This window comes from Apteryx mantelli, chromosome 1 (assembly GCF_036417845.1).
Source record: "Apteryx mantelli isolate bAptMan1 chromosome 1, bAptMan1.hap1, whole genome shotgun sequence".
In the NCBI taxonomy this organism is placed as follows: Eukaryota; Metazoa; Chordata; class Aves; order Apterygiformes; family Apterygidae; genus Apteryx; species Apteryx mantelli.
Window position 1 is genome coordinate 27,336,165 of NC_089978.1, and position 15,090 is coordinate 27,351,254.

Here is a 15,090-nt window from a genome sequence, read left to right on the forward strand (position 1 = left end):
GATTAAGTATCCCTCAAGACACTAACGAACACAGAGTATAAGGACAAGTACTGGTTCTGACACACTGGCAGCCAGTGGTTTGAACCACAGGAATTGATCATTTATCTTCTATTGTGCTACATGTTATTCTCTAATGTGTGTTATCTCTAATACATGAGAAGAGTTCATAATAGTCTAACTTATTTTAAAAACAAAGTAGAATTTAGAAACACACTGACACAAGCAACAACTTTCAGGTCAGCAATAAACAGTACAACAGCCTCATTTCCTCAATAAAAAGTTAGCACCTGGTTAACGGCAAAGCAACCTGGCCCTTTTTAATCCTCACTTAAGGCTCATCTGTAGTCTGAAAGAAGCACTTCTGCAATCAAGCCCATACATGGTCTTGCAACAGCAGTGCTAGTGATTCTGCTGAAGATACTAATAAAAAAAGAACTAAACTAAAACTGCCTATCCATTTCTCTTTCTTTATTGACAGACATCAAATAATAGGGCAGTAAAAATGACCAGTCACGGTTGGTCTAGGATACATTTAAATCATTAACATAAGGGTGAAAGACACTTAGCCAATTAGCAGTTGTCTAGGTCTGCCATTTTCATGAAAATTAATAATTAGATAATCCCATTCTTGCTTGATAGCCACATACACCATACAAACATGCCTGGTTTGGAGAATGCCTCATAATTATGATGGTAAAATTCAAGTAGCAGAACTTTTCTTGAGTCAGAAGCGAGTTTAGATTTGACTCTAATTTCAATAAGAATTTTTGCCCTCAAAAGGGCAATTGGTCTCAGGATTGGAAGAAATTTGCCTAATGGCAGCTCTACAGGTAGGCTCCTGCCCTCAGACTGAGGCAGTTCTGAAGCAATTCAGAGCAGACAGTGAGGTTGACCAGGTCTTGGTGCACAGCAGGGACTTCAGCAAAATTTTAGCTGTTCTAAATGAGTGATGCTACATGAGAAATAAGAGTATTAAACAGTCCTGGGTTAGCATTGGAGAGGATGAATATTAAAGATGCTGAAACAGAAAAGCAGTAGAACCAGTTGTACTTCGCCAACCCTTCTCTTACATTTTCTTCAGTGGAAATGCCTATGCCAGATCCTGCAGGTATTTCTACATATAACACTTCAGGGTGCAATGATGAAATAGTTTTTGGTTACACTATTGAGATGCTGGTTCCCACAAGAAAATAAAAGCTCCTTCAAGGAAGAAAAAATGCAAACTTTCAACTCTTTCTAGAAACGTAAAGTATAGAAAATGCTAGCAGAAGCTGTGTGTGTGCAGCATGTCTTGTCTGAGTCTGCCAGGGTGACCACCATTCACCATCAGATCCATTTTGCTTCAGAAAAAGAGACACTTTACAATTACAGGAATAACAGCATGAAATCCAGCTGAGATAGGAAAATCTTTCTTTACATTAAATTCCTTATATGTTGAAATTGTGCTTAAACTGAATAATAAGGTGCTATTTCAAAGACAGAACTACTCACTTTAGCTGACACTGAGGTATAAATATTCACTTAGGGCCTGATTTCAATCCAGCAGCAAGATGAACCTGCTTCTCTACTCTCTTAAACCTCAGGATCTGCTTTAGATTACCCCATCCGTATCTAACGTTAATGAGCCAGCCTGACAACCTTGGACCACGCAGTAATGGCTCAAATCAGCTTCTCCTGCAATGCCTCCCATACTGGCAAGTAGGAGGCACTGGGGCTGATATGTCAATAATCTTTCATTAGCTTTTTGAGGTGATTTCACACCTTCCAAACAACACAAAACAAAGGTCTATAGGCCTCCAAGTGCATTTGTCATAACGGCCAGAACTTTAAATGAAAATTAGTTTTGTTCTAAATGGGAAGATATATAGAGGCTTGCAGGTGGTGAAAATAATATCAGAGCAGGGGAAGCTATCATTTTGCGTTGGATCAAAAATGCATCCAGCCCCGGACTGTGGCAGCAGTCAGCACCAGATGTTTGGGGAAAAAACAAGGACAGAATAGTGGTCCCCTACTCGCTGCACTCCCCTGGCTTCCTGCAGTCGGCAGCTGAAGAATTTCCTGAATTAGAGGCTGGATCTTATATCTAATAGCCAGTGATGGATCTGTCCTCCAGGATACTTCCTTGGACTCACTTGTACTTCTCATTACACAAATTAATATGTCAAGGGGATCTGCAACTTAATTATATATATATATATATGTATATATGTATATATATATATATTTAAAAATAGTTCCTTCTGTTTTAAATCTTCCCTGTGGTTCTCTTGTCATAAGAGACCATGGAGATTTGCTCGCTATTCACTAACTTCCTATCAGTTGCGGGTTCCAGAATGCTATCACTTCTCTCTCAAGAGTGGTATGATATATACACCTCTTTTATATGATACACCTCTTTTCTCAGGTGCAGAACCCTAGCCTGTTAATCTATCCTCATACAGAGACAGTTCATACCTTTGATCAGACTAAGAACCTTGACTAGTGCTTCTATACCCTTTTAGAGAGGGAAAAAACCTGAATTTCATGCAATATTCAAGATACAGTTGCACCAGTTATTTATCTTGTGCCATAGCGATATTTGCTGGATTGTTTTCATTTTTTTTCTTAGTATTTGAATACTTTTATGACCAGGTTTGAACACTGAGCTAATGTTTTCAGAGAACCGAAAATTACTCTGATAATTACTTCAATATCTCTTTCTTGAACAGGAATAGAGAGTACCACTGTGAATGTATATTTAGTTCTTTTTTCCTATGTGCATTTCCTAGCATTTACTGACAAGTATTTTTCTGCAATTTTGCACCCAGTCATTAGTTTCACATGAGACTTTTTTGAAACTCTTTGCAGTCAGTTATCCCGAGTAACTCTATGTCATCAGCAAACTTTATCAGTACGCTATTCATTTTGTTTGTAGGCACAAATTACATAGAAACCAGTAGAACAGCAGCCTTTTTATGGGTGCCATACACCTACACTAAACATTCAGCATTGAGTCTTTCAGCACTTTCCATACTTGTCTGCTCGCATTTTACCCTTCTGGCTTTTCCTTTCAATTTTCTTTAAGTTTCTTCATTTTTGGTAATTAATTCTTATGCAGTGTATTTTCTTAAGCATTTTTTGTTCCTGTTAGGAGATTTGATTATGGCCACATTACAGTCAGTGTGACTCTTGCACCATTTCTTCTTGATGTGGGTCTGATGCACGGCTTCAGACTAAATAAGAGTTTTTTCCTTTTGTGGCTTCTCTGATTAATCTTTCCAAGAGGTGCCATGCCCCTGTGTATCATTTGCACAAACGACACAGGGATAATTGTGGTTTCCTGATATTGTGTTTTCTGCCCTCACAGCTCTTGCAGTCTCTCTTAATATTTTGTTGTCATTTCCACCATGTTTATCAGACAGCTAGTGATATATCCCTGTTATTATACTGTTCTTTTCTGTAGCTTTTTGCCCACTATCCCTTCATCCAGAAGGTTATCCTCACTCTTTTTCTACAGAACATTCAGTGCTTTCTAGCTCCTGTGCAACACTTGTATACTCTCATAGCAATAGCTAGAAAAAGAAAAAAGAAACCCTTAAATTCACAATAAAAAAGGCTTTAATGAAGGACGTTCATATGATCTTGATCATATGAACCAATACCCTGACATGGATGTTAGGGACAAGTAAGAACACATTCAAATTTATTTAATATCCAAACAAATCATTGCAAAAAAAGAAATCTAAATGCAAAAGTATTTGGGGCGATTTAAAGCATTCATGAGGGGGGAAAAAAAAAGATGATGCAAAATAATAAAAAATGTCACTTTTTCAGGAAGTGATTTATGGACAAAATTAAAATCTGGGCGAACTGGTACAGCAGTGTTCAGCTTCCCAGCTGTCTGCTTAGAGGCTCTTGTCAGTCTTGTTTTCTGCCTGTAAAACTGCTCCAGTAACAATTGCTGGCCAGCTCTGCCAAACACGTAAGTAGTAGGCATCAATCAGATTCTGCAGAGGTGCTTGTCCAAAACCACTGACAACTGTTTGCAGCAGCAAGACCTTACTTTGTAGATTAGCAGTTGTTATAAATTAAACATTCCTTTTCATTTTGGCCATACATTCCCCTAGTATACCTAAAAGTCAATCCAAATTACTTTTGTGCACGCATTGTTCATTCCTGCCGCTTTTGTTTTAATGGAAAATTGAAAGGTTTTCCATAACTAAAAAATACATATGTAATTTAGATTTTGCATGGAGGGGGTGAGGAAGAAGGGAGAACATTTCAAAGATTTTTCTCTTCTTCATTTCATAAGAATATAATTAATTGTTCCTTCTCTTAATTTAATACTATGACTAATCCTACTAAAAGGGATTATTTAGAACAAGCAGACAATGTGAGATACATTTTTATGTCTTTCAGCTGTCTTCAGAGAACAAAACTGAAAGCACCAACAACTTTGCCTGAATTTTTTTTAGAAGTCATTTTCAAAATGAGTATTTTAGGTCAGTGATTCAATTTAAACCCTGTTAAATGGCAAAGAAATCTGTGTAATCAGAAATTACTTTTCTCTGTCAAATTTCTGTACTGAAGTTAAATCCCTTTAGAGATATTTGGAAAGTATTTAAGGATCACAGAATCTTTATCTCAGAGCCTCTTTTGTATATACTGTATATACACTTCAGATGTCACTTTATCTCTGTCAGTTCTAATAATAGGAACAATTGGAACATATATAGAAGGCATGATCCTAAGTTAAATGTTATTCTTTTCATTAGGCTGATATCAAAAATAAAAAGAGAGGAAAAATACTAATATACCAAAGAATTATTTAAAATAATTACTGAGTAAACTTCAAACAGTGTTTTCATTAAAACTTTTTTCTATTAAAAGCATAACTTCTTAATTACTTAGACTGCAAAATTTTTGCCTTCTTTAATTTTCCCATATGTATAGTTGGCATTAGCAAATGAGGATACCGCCTTTATAAAAATCATTATAATTATGGAATTTAATTAACTTATTAAGCCCTTGATTAATTATATGCTTAATTTTAAGCATCTGAGTAGCTACACTGGTTTCAGCGGGTTTACTTATGAGTTTATAAAAAAGATAATTCTGAAAAGCTTGTTGCAGGTACATAGAAGTGGGGACACCTGTACCTAAAATCAGCAGAACGGGTTTATAAAATATGGTCAAGTGGAGCAGTGCTCTTTAAGCCTTTCCACTCCTTTGCTTTTTTCGATCCTTGAGGCCCCAGTTCTGAGCTCGAATTCCTCCTCCCCTCTTCCCACGAACTGGGGTCTGGCTGGAGAGGACACAGCCCACGGCAGTACTGTGGTGGCTCAATTACTGGACTGAATCTCTGGGATTCAGAGGGCACCGTCTTTCAGTCTTGCTCAGGCAGCTAGACAAGAGTCCAGGGTTACTAAAGCTTAATGCAGAACATACATTGATGGTGCTGGTTTTAAAATGTGTGAGCTGGAGATGGACGAGAGAAACAAGCACTGAAGGGATTGCGCCTCTCTCTGCACAGTGTGTTTCTGTTGTTTCTCAGGCAAAGCTCATAGAGAGGCTGAGCAGACATAACAGGATCCAGCTTTACAGGGATTCATATGGTTTACTTGAGCACCAAATATAGGATTTAGGTAAGATTTAAACATCTGAGTAGAAATCAATGAATCAGAAAGTCTGCTCTCTAGCACCACTTAATCTTGCTTGTGCATTTTCCACTACATAGTCATTGTATATAAGAAATAATGCAGAGAGCAGGGTCCTTCCCTCCGGGATGTGTTCCTACATACTAGGCAGAGGACTGGGCTCCCTCTGCTCAAGCTCCTTTTGCCTTTTTGGCTGCAGGTTCTAATGGTTGGTGGAGGTTTTCCTCACCCAACCCAGCCATTTTTTGGGTGGCTGAGACATGTTCCTGAATATTGGAAATGTGGGCTTGAAACCCCTCAGGCTGAGGAAGGAACTGAATCTAGCTCTCTCACCTTCTGGATGAATGCTCTGAGTACCAGGCTACACTGAAAAAAAGAAAAAGCAAAATCTCTTCTGGACATATTTAAAACACACTAAGCTCAGATTCCCGCACCAAAGGAGGCCATGGCACTCTGGATCGTCAGTGAACAAATGTTCAAATATGCACTTAACTTAGATGCATGAACACCAAGATGTGTCTGTTCAGACATTCCCCAGCTGTACTTAGTGTTTACTAGAGATTAATTCCAGGCAAGGCCCTGCTCAGTTTTGTAGGAGCACTCAAAACTTCTTCTGGGAGCACCTTGCTCTCCCCTTGCACTGCACACGCACCCGATGCACCTAAACAGGCATCTGAGGCACTGGGCCAGGCATCCACTTTAAGTGTTGCAGCTCCATACCTATATACTCAAAGCAAAATCTTCTGAATTGGGATCGTAATGTCTTATTCAGCAGGAGAATAATTTTGCTGTATTAGACAATGAAAATTCTGTGCTCAGTTCCCTGGAAGCCTGTTGAGTGAGCATAAACCTGCAAAAAAATCCTGTGGAAGCAGCTGAGCCCCGAGTGCTGTTCCTCATTTCAAAACCATGGCTGTGTTGCTTTGCATGCTGAGAGACCAGAGGACAGCCACATATTAAAAAGTTGTGCAGTGACAAGCTGTCACCTCTTTTAATGACATAGAACAGCTGGTCAAGACCTGGTAACCAGGTAACATATTGTCAAGAACATGTAGCTAAGATTTAAAACAGATATACTGTCAACATGACAAGAGTAATAAGACCACTGATGGCCAACTGAGGTCTAAAATAAACAATCACATTTAAAAAAGCTTAACAGACTGTTGACTACTAATGTGAAAATTAAACAAAACGTAAGGCTATATTTGGAGTTTGCTCCAGTTCTAAACTTCAGTAACCTGTAGCAACAGAGGGGACCATACGAGGCAGAGCTGGGTTTTTTTGTGATGTACATTTTTCTAAGAAAAAAAGATTAAGTCAAGTTTTCTGACTTGGCCTCATCCCAGGATAACTATACATCATCCACTGGAAATAAAATTAGGATATTTTTGATAAATCAATTATAACTTGCATGAATATATTAATGCTAGGAACATGAAGCTCCTGATCTAAGTAAGTGAGATAAAAGTCAGTCTCCTTGCTGTTGGCGAGAATTGCACTAATACACAAAGCTGCCAGCTGACAAGCACAGTGAGAGAAACAGGATGAATTACAGATAAATCCTGCAAATCTCAACCATAAGCTTCAACTGTCATGTTGGAGCTTCTCTGCATCTGTAAGAATTTGCCATAGCTTATTTAGGAATAACTGTATTATTTGTATTAAATAAAACAGTAACACTGATGAGCCCAAACTTGGAATCAGGGCCTTCAGATGTCTCAAAAGAAGCAAAGGTACACTGTGGGTCACCTCATCAAAACCAGAAAATCCCACTATGGATGGCATTAATCCTTTGTCTCCGAGCCCTTTTGTAATATTCAGACTTTATTAGTATTTTGCACCTCTAACTTTCATTAGGGAGGAGAGTTGGCTGCTGTGAGAGGAGCTGTATTAACATTAAATAGCAATAGGATACAGGACAGTCAATGGATTTTTTTTTTTTCAAAAAGACCAGGTGGCCTTTAAATTAAAATAGATAAAGAAAAATAGACATAGTTCATTTTCTGGCTCCAAGGCAGAATTAAATACTTGGCCAAATCTGACAGATATTGGTCTAACCCGGCCTTAAAAGCCTCTTAATATCTGAGGTAAATAACCTTTGCTGCAAGTTAAGATGATTATTTTTTTTTCTTTCTTATGTAAAGGAAAAATTGGCTTTCTGTAAAAATCACTTATGCATTTGAAGACTATTACGTTTCCCTCAGCCTTTTCCTTTTTTTTTTTCTTGACTAACCAAACCCAGTTCCTTCAGCTTTCTCTCCTAATTCATATTTTCTAAACTTCATTTGTTTAAAGTGTCTCCATTTTGTGTGCAAGCTCGATCCCCCCAAACAGATACCATATTCCAAGTAGGACCTCAAAGGTACCAAGCACAGGAGAGTAACTAGTTTTTCTGTCTTCCATACAGCAGTTCTGTCGCCATCTCTCAGAATGATATTGGCCTGTTTTTCTAACAGCATCATGCCACTCACACCTATTTGGCCTATGGTCCATCTTGCCTGACCCTTATTTCTCATTTTATTCATTTAAAGTTTCCTTCCCAAGCATGATACTTCCTTCTTGTTGTTTTTTGTATCTCATCTTGTTGATTTCAGACAATCTCTCCATCATTTGGATTTCAAATCCCATCTTCCAAAGGAACTGCAACTCTCCTTATGTAGGAGCTGTTCACAACTTGTTTAGCACACTCTCCAGCCTGCCATCAAAGTTATTCGTTAAAATTTTGAATAGAAAAAGATGTAGGGTGGATCCCAAGAGGATCCCACTTGAAACGCCTTCTGATTGGACAGTGAACCACTGATCCATTCTGAGAATGATTTTGCAATCTTATGTGTTGCCATATTCTTAACTATATTTACTTACAGTATTTTACTTACAATGACATGAGAATCAAGATATACCACGTCTATTCCTGCTATCCTGTCTGTAGGGATAGTACCCTGTTGCAGTATGTTGGCTATTTTGGCTGTTTCCCATTCCCTTATTATTCTGTAGGCTCTTACACATTTAAATTATTTATTCTAGTATCCTTGTAGAAATCTAAGGTAGGCTGGCTTCTTCTTGATGTCCTTTTTCTCCCTTTCAGAAACATGTATTATGTTTGCCTTTCTCCACTTTCTGGAGATCTTAAAGATAATCTGCCAATTCAGAGATTGCATCAGCTATTCTTCAAGTAGTTTAAGATGAATTTCATGATTTCCTCACAGTTTGTATTACCTAACTTATCTAAGTATTGTTTAACCTCTTATTTCCTTTTTTATTCTAAACTCCGGTCCCTGGTTAAAACTCTGCTAATTAGCTGATGACCATAATTAATTTTTCAGGAAGACCAAAGAAAAATGCACTGGCCATCTCCAGCTTTCTCTCTGGCATCCATTATTTATTCTTCTTTTGAGGAATGGACTCATATTTCATTTGTTTTCCTCTTCCTTGTATGCATTTATAAACCTTTTCTTAGTGCTAATTCATGTTACACTATAGCCATCCTGATTTTGGTCCTTCACACTATTCCTTATAATTATTGCTAGCCACATGTCCCTATCTCTTCTTTTTACAAGATTTCTTCTCAATTTCTATGGCATTAAAGAATTCCTTATGCTGCCATACCAGACCCTAATTACACTCTGCTTTCCACTGGGATAGGTTGTTTGTTGTGCCTTTAATAGTGCTTCTTTTAGGGAATATCATATTCTACACACATTGTGTTTTTGTTGGAAAAAGTTTTTAAAAAAACCTGTTAAAATGTATTCCCAAGTGATCCTTATGTGAAATGGAATTTAGGAGAGCTGGCAGTTAGTAATGATGCACCTATATGACAAAACTCAGTGCTACGCAGAAATATCCAAGGCTGCACAGAAATAGTCTATGGGGTAAAGAAACAACATAACAATGGCATTGCAATGTTACACTCATGTTAATTGGCACAATAATGCAATATAACACTAATATGATGCTGCTTCTGATACTAACACTAGGAGTGTCTCATTGAATTTTGCCATAAAGACATAACCTTATAGAGTAAGCAAACTCTCCTGAACCTTTTATTTGGATTTTTGTCCCAAAGAGACTCTCCAACCTTGTAAACTATAACAAGAATTATATTATTTGTAATTATACAGACCACATTCACAGACAGTGTAAACTGGAAGACTAGACAGTTTTATCTCCCTTAGGTTCCCCTCACTTTCTCTGTTAAATTACTATATAACTAAAAGATCAAGATTGAACTGAAGTTAATTTTCACATATTGGTATTAACACCAAGGAAAGCCATCTGATGCTATTCACCATTTTTTAACACTGAGGTGAAGAGACTTATCAGATATTTCAGTAATAAAAAATAATTTGACTGACTTGAATATCTGACTCCTAACAAGAGAGGAAAATATTATGTCTTTACCTTTGCATTTGGAGAAAAGAAATTACTTATCTAGATTAACAGAAAAATCTTTCTCTTGTCCTTTACCTATTTCAGAGTCCAAGAACTCAACATACAAAAGATTTTATTAACACAGAACATGATCTTGCCAGGTAAAAGAGAAAAACATGTCGTCAAAGGTAAAGCTACACTAAAAAATACCAGCACTGCATTGTGATTTGGAGTAATTCTTTAGCCAGAGTGGAAACAAATGATTGCCAGTCCTCCTTCCATTATCGTTAGTGGCAAAAATACTGATTTCAATGATATAGGAATGGCTTCATCATGCTAACAATTACAAAGCCATCAGTATACAGCAAAAGGGCTGATTTCTGTTGTTTGGTGATATTCATGAAATCTCAAATAAGATTATACTATAAATACACTGGGAAAGTGACTACGATTTCTTTCTAAACGCAGTGAAAACATAGTGGAATGAACTGCATACTCATGGGGCAAATTTGTCTCCTTCAACAGAAAGTTAAGCATTTGAAAGTAGGCCACTTTAAAATTTTGCTGATATATCATGTCTAGATTTGTTTCTAGTCAGTATAGGTTATTCCAGTCATGGAACTGGCAAAAATACTTCACTATATATGCATATGCTATAGCTGTTGAGTACAGAAAAATCATTAACTTAGGCCTGACACTGCTATTCTGCCAAGACTTCGTACTACAGACCTGGCTTTAGGACTCTTACAGAAATTTTTTGCCTCCCTAGACAATCTACTGAAGAATTAAAAAAACACATGCTTACTCAAACTAGAGTACATATATACTAATATATATAACAATTTAATATAATTTATAATTTATACTTTATAATCATTAATATATAATGTCTGAGTATAATATACTAATATACATTATAATTTTATAAATTATTTGAAGAAATGTGAGAATACCAGTATTTGCGTTGCTGACAGGCCAAGCACTTAAAAATGATGATTCGTGTTTTCAAAATTGTTAAGTTGGTTAAAAAATAAGAAGTATGTAATTAAATCAAGGAGAGGTTCATTTGCCTTTCTTGAAGCTTTATAATGCATCTGAGCCATATTTTCAAGCTTTTTTCAGCAATAATAAGGAATTGTGATCTTTGGTTCAGGACCTTCTATGGTTCCTGCATGATCTGTGATGGCTGTGTATGTAACAGAAACAACTTTGTAATTTGCAGCTACGTTATAGTCCCTTTTAATGCACACTCCATAACCATCTGGTTTGACCTGTAAGTGCCTTCCTGGTTCCTGCACCGCAGCCATGCAAACAGGGCTTTCAGCTTTCTCTGGATGGGGAGATCCACAGTTCGTCTGCAGTAACCTCACCCCAGCTACCCTGCTTTTGTGTAGGCTGTATCTCTTAAGTAGTCCTGGGGCCCAGAGATGCCAGTGCCTAGAAAACTTTTGAACAGTGCTTACCTATTCTCTTCAACTAATTCGGCTTGTCCAGTGCTTCCTTACCCTGGATTTCTTGAGAATGTGAGATCACGTTTGGGAACACACACTGACGTATTACTTCAACAGAGGAAGTGAAAATCTAATAATAAGGACCGTTAGCTATTGGTCACTTTTCTTAATTCATGACTGAAAGGTTCTCAGACAGTGTAGTTAAGCACAGTTCAGAGTCCTCTAGAATGATGTACCAGAGACAATAATGCACTTTTGAAATTCCACCAAATGTCAAATTATATGACATGGACCTGGACTTGAAAAGTAAAGTTCCCCAGGGCTTAAAGAAAGGTCACCTGAGACATGGAGAAGAGGCTGTGTAAGACTACTTGCTAACTTCAAGAGATGTGAGATATTAACATTTCACTTTGATTTAACAAGGCTTAGAGCGCTTCACTCTCCTTAGTTTATGAGAAAAAGAAAATCAAGTTTGCTGAGCAGTGTAGTTTGTTTTATTTCCAGTAGTGTCCTACTTTTAGTCAGTATAAGTTTAGTACCTGACTTGTAGGTGGTGGGTGAATAATTTCAAGACTCCCAAAAGAAGAGAACCCTCAAAATTTAAGAGGAACTAGCAAGGGGTAAAGCCAGAGCCACGGCAGCATTCAAAGTCTGCTTTAAAAGTGGCAAAGACAGATCGTTCCTCTATCATTAAGTTAGGTTGAAAAGGGCAAGCAAACAAAAAGGAAAAATCTTAAAAGACAAGGAAAGAAAACTGAGGTTGTTTGATGAACATTTTAAGGTGGCAGTTGAAATAAGCAGTTCTGCTTGCTTTGCCACTGGCTCCTTGTTCTTCTGCATTATCCCCTTTCATTGTGCTGAAACAAGATCTCTGCAGTGAAGCAGTGGGTAACTGATTCAGCTAAAAGCAACATTTTTATTTTGCTGGGTTATTTTCCATCCAAATCAGTGTCATGCTCCTCCTACCTCATAAGCACAAAAATGACCGTGTTGGCCAAAAGGAGCTGGAGTATGGGAGTGAAAACAAGTGTCTGGAAAGGTGCAAAAGGATGGCTATAAGGGGATTAAATACTGAGCCGGGGATATGCTCCAGGCTAGCCCTTACCGCAGTAGTTTCCATTACAAGAAATTCCCCAGGTGTTCCTAAGCAAATTTTATTACATCTTCCTCCTGTCAGAGCCAACATTTCAAACTTGTGCCATGTCATAAAGCATAAATAAGGCTCTCCTTTCCTTTTTTTCCACATTGTAGTTTAGCTGTGCTTTCATGAGAATAAAGCTCATCTCATCTGTGTGTAACTAACTTACCCATTTTGCAGTTTTTCACTGTGAGTTTGCAATAATATAAATTTACTATGCTAATATAGATTTCCCTGGTCTACACAGCCCAAAACATTCTGTTGCTTGCTGACAAAAAGCCTAAAAGGGGCTGCAGAGGCAGCCTAAATGCTTTAGATCCTTTAAAGGTCTGGCCTATAGAAGCTGACAGTGCACAAACTTACCAGCGATGGATAAGACAGCATCAAAGCACTCATTTCGATATGGCAGACACAGGCTGTGACATACCATTACTTCATGGCCTTCATTTCGAGCTGATTCCACCAACGGGAAACAGTAATCGCAACCCAGTTTATAGACTTGAGAATTGATATGAAGGTATTTGCCATTTCCACAGCCTGAAGAAATAACAAGGAGGAGAAAGAAAGGAGGTCATCTGGTGTCCGTGCGAAAGATAATGTGCTCCTGACATTAGCCATGATGTATGCCCTTGAATGGCCTCAACAGTTTGAAATTCTCTACCATTTTAAAGAAGATCTGATTGCAGTGGAATTCAGATTGTTTTTTGCCATTATAGTTCGATGAGCACAGACTGCTCCTTTCTCTCTGCTGCCTGACAGGAGGTGTTCAAGTGGGATTGCTAGAGAGCATTTACCTTGGCCTTCCCACCACATACAGAATCAAAAACATTTATGGTAATGATGCTACTGCAATTCTACTTGTAATAGTCACAAAATGCTAAGTGAAAGCATCATGCGGTGGGAGCACAGCGCTAAATTATTCCTGTGTATTGAAATGCTGATAGACAAACTAGGAGGCTAAGTAATTAAGTCACTATTAGACCAAACCATTAAATCCACTGTTTGCTGTTTAACTGCTGCTAATTGCTGTCACCATGACAACAGTGAAGTTCCTTTTTCTGGTGTCTCCATGCAGTTTCCTCTTCATGATGGAGTTTTGGACATGGAAATTTACACCTTCCCAATTTGAAATACTTCTTGTGTTGAAATAAAGGCACACATCTTTAGATAAGAGCTATTTTATGTCAGTAGTAAAACAGATATTATCTAAAATTTTGATAATTTGTTTTCAGAATTATCTGGATCTTAACACAAAATCAGTGCCTTTTAAAGTGGATGATCAATTTTAAAATCTCCCTTTCTCACTTGCGTCATAAAAATCATCATTCAGATTAAGATCAGGGAGGCAAATGCATGGAACTAACATAATATCATTTACCTTGCGCAGATCTTAGTTCACATCCTGTTTATGGCTACGCTTACATCAAATATTAAGCTTGGGTCAGAGCCCAGATTTTATTCCTAATTTAATTTTTTTAAAATTACATTTATTTTGGAGCCTTCTAAATGTTCAACCCCTCTGTTTAGGTTACAGCCATCCCATAGTACCTATTCTGAAACCCCATGTGGGTCCCTGCGTCCAGTCCAGAGCTTCCCAGTCCTGTCAATCTGTTAGGCCATTTCAGTAGGAGATGAGCCATTGCCAAGTTGCAGGTAGAAGTCTGCTCCTAACTGCTTCTCTAAGATTAACTGCTGATCCTGTCTGCCAGGAATGGAAAAAAGATACCCAGAAAATATCTGGAGATCTTGCAGTTCTTTTCATAACTTTGAAATAGACTCCAGTATCAGCTGAGAAGAGGTGTTGTTAAGCCGTGTCAGTCATTGGCTAATATTAGACACTATTTTTTGAGGAGAAAGAGAAGAAAGAGGACTATCCTGGAGCTCTGATTGGAAGCAAACTCCAGGACTTTTTCTACTTTTCACTTCTGGAGGGAAAGACTCCAGTATGAGCCAACAACAAATACTACAAGCATCTCTACTAAACTGATGCCAGCGCCTGCTCCCCAGGCGTGGAAAGACAGGGGAGAACTCTGCAGGTTGACTCCTCTACGGCTGGATGGCAGCACTGTTGGCAGCTGTGTCTCACATGAAACTCATCTCCGACCACGGACACAACACCACGTAAGCAGCCTCCATGGGCCAAAGCCCAGGAGTCAAGCCTGAGCTTATATTAAAAGTCTGTGACATTGGTAAAAATTCAGTGTGGTGGCTCACAGTATGCATTTGTTTGTTCACATTGAAAACACTGTGAAATCTGCCAACATCTGGTATGAACATGGTGCCCAGCATTTTGACTGCAATAAACCAGAAAAAACATATGGTAAAGCTTGAAAGACACCCAACAAGATAATATGATTAGCCCAACCATCAGATATTAATTTTCTCTTTCATGAACATTGCTATCTTATACTTAAAGATAAAAAGTAAAAGGGAGGGGACTATACATGGGTGTTGCTGGAAAGGATTACAGACTGAAAAAGATGTAAAAAAGCTATTT

At 37.9% G+C, this 15,090-nt stretch overlaps 1 protein-coding gene across 2 annotated transcripts in view; it reads right to left on the minus strand.

Moving 5' to 3' along the window:
* The window catches only part of LOC106500369 (probable tRNA methyltransferase 9B), a 47,227-nt gene that overhangs the window by 3,279 nt on the left and 28,858 nt on the right, over positions 1 to 15,090 (minus strand). For both annotated transcript variants that reach the window (XM_067289657.1, XM_013962103.2), the window contains one exon: positions 12,957 to 13,130. In XM_067289657.1, coding sequence (XP_067145758.1) covers positions 12,957 to 13,130 — 174 coding nt within the window. The remainder of the gene's footprint in view (positions 1 to 12,956; positions 13,131 to 15,090) is intronic.